The 17,984-nt window shown below is 41.8% G+C and overlaps 1 protein-coding gene across 4 annotated transcripts in view; it reads right to left on the reverse strand.

The window, feature by feature from the left end:
• Positions 1-17,984, reverse strand: part of HTT (huntingtin) — a 165,625-nt gene that overhangs the window by 74,528 nt on the left and 73,113 nt on the right. For all 4 annotated transcript variants that reach the window (XR_011437274.1, XM_023638468.2, XM_023638466.2 and 1 more), the window contains 7 exons: positions 15,424-15,550; positions 13,841-13,968; positions 10,186-10,296; positions 4,818-4,895; positions 4,062-4,285; positions 2,645-2,723; positions 2,348-2,509 (listed from right to left, as the gene is read on the reverse strand). Coding sequence is in view for 3 of the 4 variants with exons in the window: in XM_023638468.2 (XP_023494236.2) it covers positions 2,348-2,509; positions 2,645-2,723; positions 4,062-4,285; positions 4,818-4,895; positions 10,186-10,296; positions 13,841-13,968; positions 15,424-15,550 (909 nt within the window). In the remaining variant the exon portion in view is untranslated. The remainder of the gene's footprint in view (positions 1-2,347; positions 2,510-2,644; positions 2,724-4,061; positions 4,286-4,817; positions 4,896-10,185; positions 10,297-13,840; positions 13,969-15,423; positions 15,551-17,984) is intronic.

The raw sequence follows: 17,984 nt of genomic DNA on the forward strand, positions 1-17,984 counted from the left end.
GTATATAAGAACTCAAATGTACTCTACTGTCAGACTAGATAACTTCAGGACGCTTCCAGAAATCCCTTTAAACACACTGACTGAACACTGAGGAGAGACCTCTCTAGAAAAACAAATAATGAGCTCCAGGAGATAGCAGGAAGTACCCAAAAGACACATCTTGGGGATGTGTTTGTTCCAGTGCATGGCAAACCAAGCAGCACAGATTTCCTGAAGCTGATTTAGTAATAAAATGCCCAAATTAGTCTATCTTCTCCCTCCCACAGCCTGACATTCAAAGGAGCCCAACTCTGGGGGGGTGCTGAGAGGTGAGAGATGGCCTTGAGGAGCACACGCAGTGCGTCAGGACTGGATTAGAGACAGTTTTGCATTGAACTCTGTTCCAAGCAACCATTTGCTCTCTCTAGCCTGAAGCATGGCACTTCCATCTCCACTCCACTGTTTTCTCCTAGCACCTGGATACAGACAGACAACAGGTGCTCAACACAGCACATCTGAATTGAGTTCAATCATCTGCCTGTTCTAGTTTCCCATCCTTGTTCATAAAAAACTGTCACTATACTGAATTCTAAGAACTGGGGAGAAAGGCCACTGAGTGATAAAAGCAAATCAGAACAATTGTGAGAGGCTAGAGCGTCCACAGCAAGAAAAACCTAACACTGCCAAGTAAGAGGTCGCTGGGAATCGCTTCGTTGGAGTGAGGCAGAAAGTGCCAGGACCCAGAGGAAGCACGAGCTACAGATGAGCTCAACTCTCTGCAGAGACAAGCGCACAGGGAGAATGCTGAGGCCATCTATCCTCTCTCAACATTTAAGTACTGAGTGGAGAGTTTAGAAAGATAGAAGAAAGCAACAAAAATTATTCCATTTTTTAGAAGGCTCTACATAGAATGATTAAGCAAAGAATTTGATAAAAGTCAAGTCCACCTGACAATTCTATGCTAGAGTGGGGAGCTGTTTGTTTTCTTTGTCTACTAAAGACAGCCCCCAAAGAGACCTGTCTATAAGTACCAAATGAGAACATCAGTTTCTACCTGTGATGAGTCAGAACTGGGAAACTGTGAGCAAAGGGTGGAATGCAGTCTTTGATGTGTTCTCGAATCAATGGCTCTGGCTTCCCCTTGGAGCTGAGGCTCCTTTCCGGGAAGCCCTGGGAGCCCCCCTCATTCGTTATGCTCCTGTCATCTGCCCCATGTGCCCGCCTCCTTCTCCCGCCCACCGCTTCAGGCCAGGGCTTCTCCTCACGCAGCCTCCTGTCTCATGTCAGAGGAAGGAAAATGATGTCCCAAATCATCCCCCAATGAGTGTCTTCCCCAAAGAAGGAAAAGGACCTTTTGGACAATTTTCTTCTGATAACTGAAGGAAAAGAAGTATGAGTGAAAACGTCAGGCCAAGGCAAAGCCCCCCTTCAAGCCGTCTTTCATCAGAAGTTAACTCCCTTAAAACCACTTGTGGGGAAATCAGCATCTTAAACATGTTTTCTTGTTTCTCTTGGGGAAAGAGACCCTTTACGGTGAGTGACAGTACTGACAGTATCTACAGACATAGTTATGTCTAGAAGGAAATGGAGCAGTGTAGTATTTCTATCTCAAAAAATGTCCTACCTCACATAGGAAAGTAGCCCAAGATCACAGTCCAAAAACGACAGTCACGTTTTGATGACCTAAGGGCAACTGTATCTGTAGTGAATTTAGCTGGCTTTAAGACAATTTGCATCACAAAGTTGTACAACTTGCCAGAGTCACAACCTCCTGAGGAGCAGCCCCATGAGGAAGACGGGCAGCTGAGAGTCCCACCTGGTGAAAGTGAGTGCAAATAACGTGTGCTAGGTCAGACAATTACCCATGTGGGAATCCAGGAGCACGGGTATCAGTTACTGTCCCATCAGATCACATTCCTATTTAAAGAGGTGAGCTAACTTTAGACTGCTTGAAACAGAAAACATAATTGGTAATCTGTTTAAAATAAGTCTCTGCATTTTGCAAAAATGTCCTCCAAAACAATAAATCTTAATTATGTCTTACGATTTAAACTAAAATTTATCATGGAGTGGGGGGCGCAGGGGGAGGGCTGAGTGAATGGGAGAAACTTTTGGCAAATTTGTAAAGGCTAACCCTAAAACAGCCTAATACAGACTGGAGAGAGCTCGGGGCAAGGATGCCAACACTTGCCGAGGCCTATATGTGCCAGACATTCTGCATCAACTAGTGCATGAAACAGACAAGAGGCAGCAATGGTGGGGAAAAAACAAACTGCACATTTCTTTAAGGTAGATTTCAGTGTCTTTTTAAGATAATTTTCATTAAATGATGAACAGGTAAGGTAGATGAAAGATAAAAGTGACAAACCTGATCTGAATCCAGAAGACAGTAATTAACCCGTAACTGAACCAGCTGTGCCAGTAAATCCAAAACCTGCTTCTGTAACTGTACAGATGTTGTTGTAGTGTACTGTTTTAAAGCTTTTATAACAAGAGGCTCAAATAAACGAATGTGATTATGAATAGCATTCTACGAAAAAGAAAGAAAGAGAGAATCCATGAGTCTTCAACTAAAAGCTTCAAGTAACCAACCTGGAAAGTCTCAAGCTCAATTTTCCATTGAGCATTAACGCAGCCACGCATTCACCTGCCGGCTCCTATTTACCTTATCTGCACGGTTCTTTGTGACGCTCGTGAGGTTTGTCTTCAGTTGGGTAGACACTTTCTGGAGTACATCAAACCACCTGCCGGATACAAAAACAGGCGAGCAAAGAATACCCTTAAATACTCTCCTGTGTACTCAGCTATACTCCAGGTCGAACTAATGCATATTCACGGAATCAGAACACTTCAAAGTCAGAAAGAACTTTCTCGGCCACTCCATGTAGAGGCATCGTGCTCTTCTTTTAATGAAGAGAATTAGACTAAACTGAGAGTTTACAGTTGACTGACAGCCATCAAATCTTGTCAGCTGGGGCAGGCCACTCAAGACAGAGCTTTCCTCTGCTACAGGAAACTCACTACTCAGCCTAGTCTGTAGTGGGGCTAGAAAGGTGACAGTCATTGGACAGATCCAGTGATTTAAAAGACATTGCTTGATTTTCTTGGAAAAAAGTATCTTTAAATATTTGTATCAATTATACCCTTTTCTTTTTAAGAAATACATACAAAATTAAACAGTAATACACACACTCACATTTGCTTGTTTTTTTATTTAAACTCGCATTACTAAACAAAGTATTTAAAGAGCCTCCTTGTTCCTGAGACTTGGATATATAGTTAGTGCGTCACCAACATAAAGCCCGGAATACAGGCCTTTTCCTTGGTTCCTGACTCCAGCATTTTAACTGTACCTGTTTTATCACTACATCTATCAAAGGAAAAACAAGGAATTCTACTGAAACCATACAGAGTAGTACTTCAAACATCTGCTAATAATTATGGTAATTTAAGAGACAACTACTGTATTCCAGGCATCAAAAACACGACCATAAGCTTACATGAAAAGAGACTTTCAGCCATAAAGTTACAAAACACAAAGTAATATTATCCAAGACTCTTCTATGCCCTTCGAATCCCTTTACACACTAGCACCACTGTGCCATGTGGAAGCTGGTCTGTCACCTTAGTTAGAGACCCAAAACGTGCCACCTGCACATAGCACTTCACTGTAAAGGAAAATGTTGTTTATGAGCACTGGGAAATAATGATGTGCTTTAAATACATGAGGACATTACATATCGCCGTTTTGGTTTGTGGACATATTTTGACAGTGAGAGTTGGCTGTTTCACAGGGAGCCTGCTCGGTATTCCTCTTCCTCCAGCTCAGCCCCTCTGAGATGGTATAATCTCTCAAATCCCATCTCACTCACTGGACCAGACATTTCTTTGAAGGCAGGGCCATGCCTTCAGCATCTTTGCAGCAACCATATTTTCTAGAATTCTTTGAACATAGTAGACTATTAGAAGATGTTGGCTAATTTATTTTTATGTTTTATAAATTATTCACTGCTTGCTCCTTCATGTTTCTACCAAAGATGTTCCTGATACTACTGCCACAGCCAGGACAGGCGCACTGTTACCCTGAGGTGTCGTGATCCTGCTCCGCCTGCACCATGTTCCTCAGGCTGGCGTCGGCTAAGGCCTGGGTGAAGTGGGTGTATGGAGCCATGAAGCAGTAGTGGTACAAGCCTGGCCTCACGCTGGAAGAGCCAAGGCGCTGTGCTCGGCCTTGAGACTTGCTGGGGTTGGAAGACAAGCCATCAAACTGGGAGGCTAAGTTTGTCCCAAAGAGAGTCTTCAACAACTAGAGTGAAAGAAGTGAAGCCATCAACATTTGACTTAACGCAGCATGAGCAACACTTAAGAATTTCCCACACAAATATCAAATCTATCCATAAATAACTGGATATATTAGTAAAAATTCAGATTGTGAAATTCTGGTTGAGAATCACTATTAATACCTTATGAGACTGCTGTTATGAAGTTCTGTTTATACCTTAAATAAGAACCCTTGCAGTTTCAGGTCTCTCTGTGATTTTAAATGAGACTCAGTACTCTAAACAAAAACCTGGAGGGACACTAAGAGAACAGTTAAGTAGAGACTCCAACAGACCTTCTAATAGCCTCTGCCCTCCACGGTAATGAGGGCTCCTCCTGGACAGTGAGGGAAGAAGATCTCTTTGGCCCAATAATGGAGTGAGCAAAGGATTGACAAGTGGCTCTTGTCAAGTGGCCAGACACACCACCAGCACTACCTTCTAAATGACAAGCAGCTTTATATCATCATGCCTGGAGTGAAGGACTTAAAAGAAAAAGACAGGAAACTACTTTCTTACCTGTTGAACACAAACAGTTGCCATCATTGGTTCTCGACTGAAGCAGGATTTCAGATATCCCAGAATCTCTTCAACACACTGGGAAACAGTAAGTAGTAAGACATTAAAGCAAGTGACTCACAGATGACCTGCTATTGTTGTGAATCCCAGACAGAAATCATAGACACGAGATAGCTTCCATTTAAATTGTGTACATTAGTAAACATCAGAGGAAAATCAGAGGAAGGTTTTCAATTTATTGTGAACAGAGAAAGTCAATAAAAAGTATTAAAACCTAACCAGCTATATTTCAACCATTCTTTCATACATTTATATATTAATTCATTCCTTTGTTCATCTGTTCAGTAACCATTCATCAAGCGTCCACTGCCCACTCTGCATCCAGCCCTGTTCTCAGTGCAGGAACTCAGCATACAAAGGAGTTGAAAGCCCTGCATTTTGGAGCCCCTACAAATGTTCGGCTGAATGTAATACTAATACACTATGTGTGATTTACTAAAAAAAGTCCTAGAAGCATCTTACAGAAATCTGCAAAAATGACCAAAATGACTGCCCTCACATGACTATTCTCACAAACGACTTTTACCGGCTTCAAAGATGAGATCTAAAGCATCTCATGGGCTCTTTAGAAACCAAGGAGGATGAAGAAATGAACTCCCAGAATGCCACCAGTCCAGGCACTGCATCAATGGCACACGTTCTCATTATCTCCCTGGTCGCCAGCTACTGCTTCTATCAGCTTGGCTAAAAATCACACCAATTAGACTGAAAATGTCTCTCACTTCATTTGTTTGATATAATTTCCTATACCAAAAAGCAACAGACTTGATGGTTTCAAACACTCAAGGATCATATTTTTTAAATAACTCATTTACTCTAAAAATAGAGTCTAAATGTTCAAGGTTGTACGTTGCAGGGTTGAATTTGTCACATGTCACTTTTTGTTTTCAATAGCTCATAGCAGATAATCTAATAAATGCTAACTGAAAGAATTAAACTAGAGCCTCTCAAATCTTAATTTGTCTAACAAAGGACCTTATCTCTAAACAAACATGTATGCAATGCATGGTATGTACCAGAAACTGCAACAGGCACTGAAAATAGCTGAGAAAGGCTGTTAGTGGTCTTCTGAGAACATCCAGAGTAACAGGGAAACATGTCCCTGGCACAAATGTTAATCTATATTGTGGAGAGACTTTCACTCCTGGCCAAAGCAGGGGAAGAGGGACTAGATTTACTCTCCACCCAAACAACCAAAAAACCCAGATACAATATATGAAACCACGGTTCCAGGACATGGAACATCAGCCACTGAAAAACAGTGATCCTGAGAGACAGGAAACAAATGAGGTGAACCCTGTGACTGCCCCAGCTCACTGTCCTAAGAGTTTCCAGGTCATGGCACAAGGAAGAAGGACAGAGCAGAGCCCAGGGGACACCCTGAGTTGAGGAGGGGTGGGGAGCCCAGGGAAACTGAGACATTGAAGGTTCACAGGACAGAGTACCAGAGAAGAGAGAACTGTGCAGAGAAAACCCTGGCGATCTGGGGAGGCACCCTCAAGTATTCAGCAGGGAAATGATCAACGTGAGTGTGTGAGGAAACTACCTACAGCCAGGGAAAACTCAACAAAGCAGATTGCAGGCAGCAGTGGTCGTGCTCGCAGAGGGCTGGAACAGTTACTGTTCTCACTAGCCAGACTGGGTAGAGTACCCAGGAAGCTCTTGCCTCAGTGGCGGGAATAATTAGGCCTAGACTAAGCACTGCTCCAACCCATCTAACACCATAGAAGCGAGACTCAAGAATAAACTGTTTTGACATAACTTAACTGTATCTCAGAATAAAGCTCAAGAAGATTTACAGGAATACAAAAATGCCTAGCACCCAAGAAAGCAAAATTCACAATGACTAACATCTGATCAAAGATTGCCAGGCATGCAAACAGGTAGGAAATACATGATCCACAATGAGGACTATAATCAATCAATCAAAAACCACCTAGAATGACAAGATTTCAGAATTAGCAGAGGACATTAAAGTTATTACAACTATATTCTATGTGCTCAAAAAAGTTAGAGTTACAGGAGATAAAGCAGTCAAATCAGACTTACAGAGATGAAAACTAAAATGCTGTTGATGAAATAAACACTGGATGGGATTAACATCAGATTAGACACTGCAGAAAAGATCAGAGAACTTGAAGACACAGCAATGCAAACTATACAGAAGTAAACACAGAGATAAAACAATCAAAAAATTGAAAAGAGCATGAGTGAGCTATAGGACAACTTTAAGTAACCAAATATGCAGGTAATTAGAGTCCCCTTAGAAGAGAAGAAAAAGGATTGGGCAGGGGCAGAAAAAATATTTGAAGAGATAATGGCCAAAAATTTCCCAAACTTCAAAAAAACTATAAAACCATAGATCTAAGAAGTTCAACAGGGGCCGGCCCCATGGCCAAGTGGTTAAATTTGTGCACTCTGCTTTGGCGGCCCAGGGTTTCGCTGGTTCGAATCCTGGGTGCAGACATGGCACCACTCATCAAGCCATGCTGAGGTGGCATCCCACATGCCACAACAGAAGGACCCACAACTAAAAATACACAACTATGTTCTGGGGGGCTTTGGGGAGAAAAAGGGAAAATAAAATCTTAAAAAAAAAAGAAGTTCAACAAATCCAGGTACAAGAAACATAAGGAAAGGTACATCAAAATCAAATCACTCAAAACCAGTACAATCTTGAAAGAAGCCAGAGGAAAAATATGATACGGAAGCAATCAGGAGTTACATGAAAAAACATATACGAAATAATACCCAAAAAGTACTTCTACATAATAAATTTCAATTACGTAAAAATTGAGTATGGAATAAACAAGCTCTGGAAGAGAAGAAAAATAAGACATTATCTGTCAAGGACGTGCAATTATGATTATTTTTCATTCCCAAAGTTGCTATTTAGAAAAAAAAAACTACTCTACTTTTTATTCTAACATCTCTTTGCCTTTATCTGCAATAACCAGTTAGGCTCACAGAAATCTGAGGAAAAGCTGCTCCCACATTTTGCCAAGTCGCACTCACGTCTTCCAAGCTCTAAGTGTGGCTTTACCCTTGGTGCTGAAGCCAGCATGTGTTCAGAATATTCACGGCAGCAAAGCTGCTTCTTGAGGAACATGGAGGGCCCCCTGGCTCAACCACAGCAAAATCACGAACAGCAGTTTGTGGATCTAAAACCTGATCTGGCAACCAGAGCATGGGGACACCTTTGCACCCAGCCCAGCAGTGCCAAGCGGCAGAAGGGATCTCAAACCTCGCCATGCACTGTGAACAGCTAAGGAGACTCCTCACAAATAGCAAGGGGCCAAGTACAAAGAAGGACCTGTGACAGCTTCTACCCCACAGACCTTCATGCAAAAGACTAGGAATGAAGATTCAGGAGTTAAGCAGGAGAGGTTTCCAAAGTACAAACAAAGGGATCTACAGGAAAGTCAAAACTGGAGCTAAAACAGGCCTTTGTCATGACACAGCAAAACAGATGAACTCAGAAAAACAGGAAAGGAGAAGTGAGCAAAACCACCTTTATATACAAAGACACAGGTAAGAGGATCAGATGCAGCATTATCTGGTTACTCTTGTCCCAATATAAGGATTTTCAGAGATGAAGTTACTATATACACCATTAAAAAAGAGAAACATGACCATATCCCTCATTTCAGGAATAGGAAGACATCAATCTTCATTAGATTATGAACTGTTATTTACTTTCATATATTTGAATAAATGGAGAATTTGATAAATTTACTGACTGTAACTAAAAAACAACTATTTCTACGTATGTGTGATAGTCATAATAAAAAGATAAAAAAAGAGAAACCCAATACCAAAAAATCAAAGCATACAAAAACAAATTATAAAGTCACCTTAACTCCAAGAAAAAGGAAAATTTTATTATTTTAAAAATCTCATTTAGATGGCTTTTATTTCAGTATAGCTAACATCTGAATTTAAAACGTGTTATACTTTCTATTTGGCTAAAATGTGTTATACATACAGACCACAGGCTACTAAAGACCTCTTAGCAAGAGCAGTGATTTAGAAGCAAAAGTGGTAGATCTGAAAAGCTGTGAGATTTAAATCCCAGCTCTGCCACTAACTTATCTGGCCCTGAGAAAGTCACATCTTTCAGCTTCAATTCACGGAGTGAAATGGGCTAACAACAGCTCCCTTACAGCATGGCTGCAGGATAAATGAGATACAGTATACGAAAAGTGCCTCATAAACTGACTTTTAACAAGAACACCTACTATTCATTCAACAAATGTGCCCTGAATGCCTACTATCTCCCAGCCACTACTGTAGGCACAGAAAAGACAAAGAAGTAAAATGAATAAAGATTATGTTTGATGATGCCACAGTCAGAGAGAGAAATAAACAGGGAGAGGGAATGTAGTGTATGGAAAGACGCAATCTTAGAATGGCCAGGCAGGTCTCACCGAGAAACCTTGGACAAGTTTCACTCAGAGGGGACAATAATTGAGTATAAGTGGAGTAGACTACTATATGGCCATTAAAAACAATAAGTATGTGCACTAAACTGACACACGCAATAAAAGCACAAGGAATAGCCGAGAGAAAAAATATAAAATAATGTGTATAATGATTAAAAATAGGTAAGCTTTTGTGCATATCAAGATAAGATAAAGATTTAGAGAAATGAAAACAAACGAACTTCATCAGACATAATATATTCCACTTAAAAGAGACACACGTTTAAAGGGGAGGCTATCTGTAACTCACTTTGAAATTCATGAGAAAATAAGATATCCTGGTAGCTGGATATACACACAATAAAGCAAATCTAGCGAAACCTTAACTGCAGAATCTGGGTCATGGACATACCATATGGTGTTCACCACAAAATTCTTTTAACTCTATGAGTGCTTTGAATATTTCCTTACAAAATGGGAGTGGGGGAGGGAGACTACTGAACTTGGAACCAATGAATATGAGCGTCAACCTCAGCTCTGTTGCTTCCTAAGGCATCGAAGGAACAAGTCATATACCCTCACTAAGTCTGTTTTTGCTCTTTCTACTTGCAAATGTCAAATAAGAAAATAAAGGGCTCCATCAGCACAGTTTTAAATCCACCAATTTTCTAGAATAAACTGGGTCTAAGGTAATAAACAGCAAAGAACTGAAAATAGGACACAAATAGAATTCCCTCCCCAACTTGAGGCTAAGACAAGAATCAGATTCAGGTGCCATGATGTAAGCAGTGAAGGGGTCGAGGAAGCTTCTCCCCAAGCTGTTACCTGGGCAACGGCGTTCCATCCCCAGAGACACTTGGCTCAAGGAGAAGAAATGAAACACAAACCTTCCCAATGTCCTGCAGTGTTGCCAATTCTAGAATCTGAGAGAGAACGTCCAAGGCAGAGCGCAGAAATCCCCCAAACTTTTCAGTGCTGTTCTGAAGATCCAAGGTGACCTTGGGAAAGTGGAGGGAGAGAACACAATTACCGGCACTGTGGAACACTGGTTATTTAAAACTAAGACACACGCTATCTGCTGTGGCGAGACACGTTCCATTATGCAGCCCTACACGCTCACCATCTGGAGTGTTTCTGTTTGTTTATTTGTTTGCTTTTAGCACTGGGAAAATGACTTGGAAAGGAAATTACTCTTCCAGATAGCTATACAAAAACCGTTAGGGGCCAGCCCCATGGCAGAGTGGTTAAGTCCACGTGCTCCACTTCGGTGACCCAGGGTTTCACGGGTTCGGATCCTGGGCACAGACCTAGCACCACTCATCAAGCCATGCTGAGGCAGCATCCCACACAGAACAACCAGAAGGACCTACAACTAGAATATACAGCTATGTGCTGGGGGTCTTTGGGGAGAAGGAAAAAAACCTGTTAGCTTTCAAAGGCATCTTCCAACTTATACTGACACTACTGAAAGAAATAATTCCTAACCTTCTATCACAATGAGAAAAAAAATTTTAATGTCCATCATAACTAGTATCTGATAAGCAGCATATGAAAAAATACAAAATACACATCCTACTCCATATATATTAGGATCCCTGAGGAAAACTGTTATCCATTTCAGACAGTGCCTTTCAGTCTGGCTACAGTAGAACATTAAATTAGCCTTATGAAGTATTAAGATTCTAAAGGATTCAACTTAAATTAAATTATGCAGCAAATCCTCAATTAACAGACCAAGAGAATGGATCAGTTCCAAAGATATAATATGTAAGAACAAGGGTGGGGGGGAGAGATTGACTATGAAAATATAAACTGACAAAAACCCTGTAAAAACACTACAATACATAGAAAGGAATTTGCTCAGTGAAATAAAATCCAACCACCCATGAGGAAAGAGAAAACACTTTCTGGGAAAGGGAGAGGAAAGTAGGCAAGAGACAGACACAGAAAATGAAAACGTAAGTGACCTAATAAATGCTGTGACCACCCTACATCAACCTGTGACCACTCTATGTCAAGCTGAAGGTGTTCTCAATAGGCCAAGGAAGGAAAAAAAAATCCAGGAGTGAGACCACGAAAGACCCAGGGATGGGTGATTCCATGATAGCATGTCCTGGGGAAACAGGAGAGAAGGGGTTCACCTCCAGCAGGCACTGCTATCCTCTTCAGCCCAGACAACAGGAAAGGAATGTCGGTGGGGAGGAGGTCAAGGGAGAGTGTGCATGGGGAAGGCCTTTCTTGAATAACCAAGAGAGGTCATGAGGTGAGAATTAAGATCAAAGGGCTCTAAGGAGAGTGAAGAAGGATTTGGAGACCAAAGAAATAAACCAGGGAGAGCAAAGGGCTGACAGGGGAGCCCGAGGGCCAAGCAAACAATGGGGAGCAGCCATGCTCGGGGGCTCAGCAGAGGCTGAACAAAGGAAATGGGGAGGTTACTCCAAACACAGATAAACTGAGCTAACCAGGGCTCAGGAGGCAGGAATCTGAGATACCAGGGAGGCCAAAATCAAAGGGGTACACCTGGGAGTCCAGGACATTCAGGAAGGAAAATGATAAGGAGGGAGCAAATGCTGAGAGCCTTGGGAGGGGCCCCTGACTGAGGACAAGATGGGTGAAAAGAAGTGGACAGGAAAGACCTTTTCTGTGTGGGATTTTAAATGTACCCTCCTCTACTTTGGGGCTGACGTGAGAAACATCCAGCTAAACAGATCCTCCAAATCTTCCATAAAATGTTGTTGAATAGCAAAATTGTTAATATCCTTCAGAAAAGAAGCCTTAAATAAAGTTTATAAATGGTTTTCCAAAAAATTGAGAAGTATCTATTAGTAACAAAAAAAAGATGACTACCTGGGCACATATTTATCAAGAAATGTGCAAGATCTATGCAAAATAATCTTTAAAAATTCTTTAAATTTCACGTGTATCTGAGGCACATAGTTTTTTCAATAAACAAAAAAGCATCCCACACTCTGGACAGGTGCACTTAACACCTATAGGTTTCCCTAAACTAATCTACAAATTTAACATAATCCCAGTGGAAATACTCCCAGGATTCTTTGGAATTAAGATTAGCTTATTCTCGTGTTCACATGCAAAAGTAAACAAATAAGAATACCCAGGAAAATTCTAAAGAAGAATAGGGGAATTGATCTCCCCAAAAACATATTATGAAGCTACAATAATCAGAAAGTATGTTTCTAATAGATGAACAGATTGATGTAACAAAACAGTAAATGAAACTACAGAACCAGGAGAATTTAGCATTTAATAAAGGCAGTACTTTAAACCAATTGGTTCAGAAAAAATGGATTATTCGGGAAATAGTGTCGGGGACAACTTGTTAGGCAGCTGGAAAAAAATTAAGTTAGATCCATACTTCATATCTAACATAAATTACAGACAGAAAATTTCAAACTTAAAAAAACGAATGAAAGAAAAAAAGGAAAAGCCCTAAAAGAAACCTTGGCGGGGGGGCCAGCCTGGTGGCATAGCGGTTAAGTTTGCACACTCTGCTTCAGTGGCCTGGGTTCATGGGTTTGGATCCTGGGCACAGACCTACATACCACTCATCAAGCCACGCTGTGGTGGCATCCCACATACAAAATAGAGGAAGATTGGCACAGATATTAGCTAAGCAACAATCTTCCTCAAGCACAAAAGAGGATGACTACAACAGATACTAGCTCAGGGCCAATCTTCCTCATCAAAAAAAAAAAAGGAAGAAGAAGAAACAACCACGGAAGATTTTTCCTTAATAATCTCAGAAAGCGAAAGCCCTAAGTGTGAAACATACCTGTGCAGAGAAGCAGCAACATAACAGACTGCTATCCTTCCAGAAACCTGCTTGCAAGGCTGGTCCTGGGAGTGGCTGGGAACCTGGCCAGTACACCATTCTTACACTGATAGCACACTTGCCTAACTGGAGAGGGTGGCTTGCTGGGCTTGTGTTACTTGAAAGGACAACACGTCTTAAGCTGAACACCTGCTTTCCTCTGCGAGTCTGGCAGTTTGGTCTGTTAGGCAGGAGAGCCTCCATGGTCAGCAGGCTGCTGCATTTTCGTTGCTGAGGGTACTCCGCGCAGCCCTCAGGGAGGGAGAGCACACAGAAAGCCTGGGCATGGATCCCTCTGATTCACCTGTGTTACTGTCCCTTATCGTCTGGCTGTGAGTCCTTACCACACTGCTGTAAAAAAATCCTAGCTGTGGGTACGATTATATGCTGAGTCACATGAGTCCTTCCAGTAATCTCTGAATGTGGGGGTATTCCTGGGAAACTCAGATGCAGCACCCATAACCCATAAAGAGACCATTTCTGCAACGAAAATCCTAAATTTTCTCTGATAGAAGCTACCACAAACAAAGCTGAAAGACAAATATGAAAAACTAATTCTAACTCACAACCCAAAGGCCTAACTGACTTATTTATAAGTATGGCTATGTACGTATACAAGCTACAAATCTTACATCAACAATCCATTAGAAAAACATCAACAGTCTATTAGAAATTTGTGTATCTGCATATTTTTACAAAAGAAGCAGTACCTTGTAGTTAGCATGAGTAGCTTTCAGGACATCATGCAATTTGAGGTATGAAGGAAGATGATAGAAACTTCCCAGTGATGAGGATTTATTTGCTGGAACAGGCCCTGAGGTATCAGATTGTCGAGAAGCTTTAAAAACACACACACAAAATAAACTTTTAGATCAAAAGAAAACACGTGACGTTTAAGAGATTACTGGCAATGATGAGTTTAAAGTATCCTAGTAGAATAAAGTCCAAATTTTTCCTCTTTTTGATCAGTTAGAAGTAACAAGAAATTGACTAATAAACATAAGTAGAATCTGAGTACCTCCCCAAAAACAATAAAAGAAGAAGAAAAGCAGCGTGATGCTATTACTTGTTTTGCTCTGGTTGCCTGTTTGCAAATAAGAGGAACAACTAATTCCATGACCTGTAGCCAATCACACAACCTCTCAGGGGCCCAACGCTCCCAGTGCCACGGGGGAGCCCAGCCAACTTAGGTCATGGGCCCTTTAAGCAATCAAACGGATGACATGTGAACATGCTCTGAAAACTGTGAAGGGCACACACATTATCATTAAACTGATATTAAATATTACAATGCCAAGCACTACATAAAACTATTCTACTCTAATTTTAAAGACTTTTGAACTGGATTCCTTAGTTTATCAGAAAGACGATCAGTCACATACTGATGATAAAATTTCTGAAGGTTTTAAGCTTGTAAATCTTCCTGCAGTACTACAGCCAATCATTAGAAAACAGCATCTTTTAAAAAGCCTTAACATAAATGCTTTATAAGCAAAATATATGGGAGAGTCATGACCAGCCCCCAGGCACTGTGGGATGGCGCACAAACGGGTTATGGGGGAGCACAAGCACAGACGGGCAGGCGTCTGGGATATGAGAGGCAGCCAGTCACCTCCTGCTTTGCCTGGGCCTCCCGGTGCCCACCAAGAGCAGCACAGACTGCATGAACTGTGGAGTCACTCTATAACTCTGGCCCCCTCTGTTCTGAGACTTGCACAGGGGTAGAAGCCCCTCCAAGCATGTGTGAATTTTTCAGGTTCCTCTCACTCAGATGATTTTTATCCCCACTTTACATCTCGTTTAGCACTTCCAAATGTAAATTTTCCATTTCCTACTTCAGAATTTTTCACATATAAGAGACCAACTATTTCACCCCACTACCTCTATTCCTAGCCATTCCTACCACCTTCCCTTACTTAAAATCAGGAATCCTTTCCATCCCTCTTCTCAATGAGAAGAGAAGGGAGGAAGCACAAGGGAATAAGACAGCAGGCCAGGCCCCTTGCTATGGGCCAGATGCCTGGAGACTATTGAGTCTGCATATTAGCAAGTGTCATTTAGAGATGCGTAAGACCAAAATGTGGTCTGTATACAATTAGTAATTAATATTTAATATCTGAAATCACAACGGGGAAACCATTTCTCTGGCTTCATTGCTGCGTATTTTATTTCCCAAAAATATCCACTTATTATGTTAACCTAATATCAATGAAGCTTAAGTCCTAAATTTCTACAATATAGATGGTGTCCCCAAATCTCCTCCGTGTCCCCCTCCCCAGCCATCGCTTCACACCTGGACTGGCTTCATTGCCTTTCTTGGGACTCAATGGTACAGAAGCCTGCTCTCCCGGTTCTTTTTCCTTTCCCTTTCGTCGGATTGGACTTAGAGAAGGGGGGTTTGTTAGAGATGGCAAGGCTGCCTAAAATAGAAAACAAGAAACTGTGAAGGAAGTATAACCAATTCAGAAACTGAAAACTATAATTTATGGTTTTACCATTTATTGAAAACAACCAAGCCATGCAACTCATTATTTTCTCTGAAGCCACATTTACAGAGCTCAGATACTGTACATATATCATCTACTTTAACCCACACAACAATAATACATAGTAGGTATTGACCGAGAACTTCGTAACAGGTGCACTGTGAACAAATAGGGATGAAAGGAGCCCTCAGGGAGTCAGGCGGGGCCTGAGGCCACTGGAGCCCCCAGTCACATCAGCTCCAACAGCAAGCAACCAAGGCATTCTATGGGAGCCATGACATGAAAAAGGGTTTGAAGCAATGTTTTAAACTCCATTTTCCAAATGAGGAAACAAGCTCAGAGATGAAGTGACTTATTCAAGGTCACGGCAAATAAGTAGCAGAGCTAGGAGTCAACAAACCCTGCCTATTCAAGAAGCCCACACTCTCTCCAATACTCGGGACAGAATACAGAATGCACAGGCTTCCATGCTATAGAAGGCAGCTGGCATGGGGGCACAGCGGAGAGGCTGACAGACATGTGGACTTCAGACCCTAGCTCTGCTACTCACTCACTCCTCAATCTTAGAGAAGTCACCACACATCTCGGAGCCTTGTCTGGAAAATGGATGTAATGAGATAAATGGCTGCACTCAGGAGAATGGAATGGAAAGCAGCAGGGAAGGACTACACAGAGACCAGGAAAGGAGTTGCTGCACCAAGAAAACATGCTATGGGAAAGGCGCCAGTCACGAGACACCGATCGTATGGTTCTATTTACATGAAACGCCAGAATAGGCAGATCTATAGACACAGAAAGTAGGCTAGCAGTTGCCTAAAGCTGGGGGTGATAGCTAAAGGGTACAGCGTTCCTTTTCCAGTTCACAATTGACTGTGGTAATGGCCAAACAACTCTGGGCATACAAAAACAAACTGAATCATACACTTTAAATGGGTGAATTGTATGGTAAGTGAATTATGCCATAATTGTATGACAATGCTGCTTGAAAAAAAAAGAAAAGACACTGCTACAGTACTCTAAAAGAGATACTCCATCAGTTTGGACCAGAACAGTGGCAGTGAACACAGAGAAAAGTATGTGTATGTATAAGTATGTGTACCTGTATGTGTATGTATGCATCTGTACGTGTATGTGTGCACATATATATGTGTGTATGTGTGTATATGTACATGAACATGTTTATGTGCATAAAAGTATATGGGTTTTTTGCAAGATACTGAGTAGGAAAAACAAAGGACTTGGTGAGAGAAAATGAACAATTGGAATAACTCCTATTTTCCTAGTTTGACAGAACACAAAGTGAGAGAAACAGAAGTAAGCACAATCTGGGGAGAAGGCTGAGAAGTGGAGTTTTAGCACGTGCCTGCAATATCTATGAATCATCCGGGCAGAAGTTTCATGTATAGCTGGCCACACTGGCCTGGCACTCCAAAGACAGGTATAGAGTCTCTGATGTTTAGTCACTGAAGACATGAAAGCAGACCCAACCTCCTTGAGTTGCCCTGTCCCATACTGGAGCCACAATCTACACATGGCTATTGAAATTTAAATTTAATGACAACTAAACAAAATTAGAAGTTCAGTTCCTCAGTCTTGCTGGCCACATTTCCAGTGCTTAGTAGCCACATGCTGTTAGTGGCTACTGTCCTGGCTTTCCACCATTACAGAAAGTTGTACTGGATGGCAGTGGCCCAGCAAGTATACAGACAGAGGCTGACCTAGGACAGGCCTGGAAAGCAATAATGGTGCGCAGAAAGTCTGAACCAGGAAAGTGCCTGGGAAAAAGAAGCGGGGTCAGAGAGAAACAAAAGACAATCTGGAAGCCAACCAGAGCGAAGATGTCAGGACAGAGTGGCCGTAGTGAGTGTGCAGAGGGGAAGTGAGATAGGACCTGAGACATCCCTGTGAGATTCAAAGACTGATCTCAGCAGGAAGAGCTGCTATGGAAAGTGGTGGCAGAAATCAGATTGGCAGGGGTTAAAGAAGTGACGGCTGGAGCAGTGGACAGAGAAGAGAGCAAAGAGGCCTTACAAAAGAAGGCCAGCATCTGAGTGGTGGGAAGCACCAAGGTGCTGAGCAGGGAGACAGAACTCTTCGGAGAAATCTGTCACAAGGGGAGACCGGTTGGCAGCTAAAGGAAAGTCTGAAGTTAGAGGAGAGTCTTTCTAGATGGCAGAGACCTGAGATGGAAGACACAGAAAAGAGAAAGAACAAGCAAATAAAAGTGACCTGATTGATCTTAAACGCATCTTGTGAGTAGTTTAGCATTGGCTTTGAAGTTGATTTCACTGAACTGTACTTCACAGAAAAGCAAAACTGTCTGTCAAGATTTCAGGAGCCAGCAAACGAGCTACTAAACCAGCAACTT

The sequence above is a fragment of the Equus caballus genome, chromosome 3 (assembly GCF_041296265.1).
Source record: "Equus caballus isolate H_3958 breed thoroughbred chromosome 3, TB-T2T, whole genome shotgun sequence".
NCBI lineage: Eukaryota > Metazoa > Chordata > Mammalia > Perissodactyla > Equidae > Equus > Equus caballus.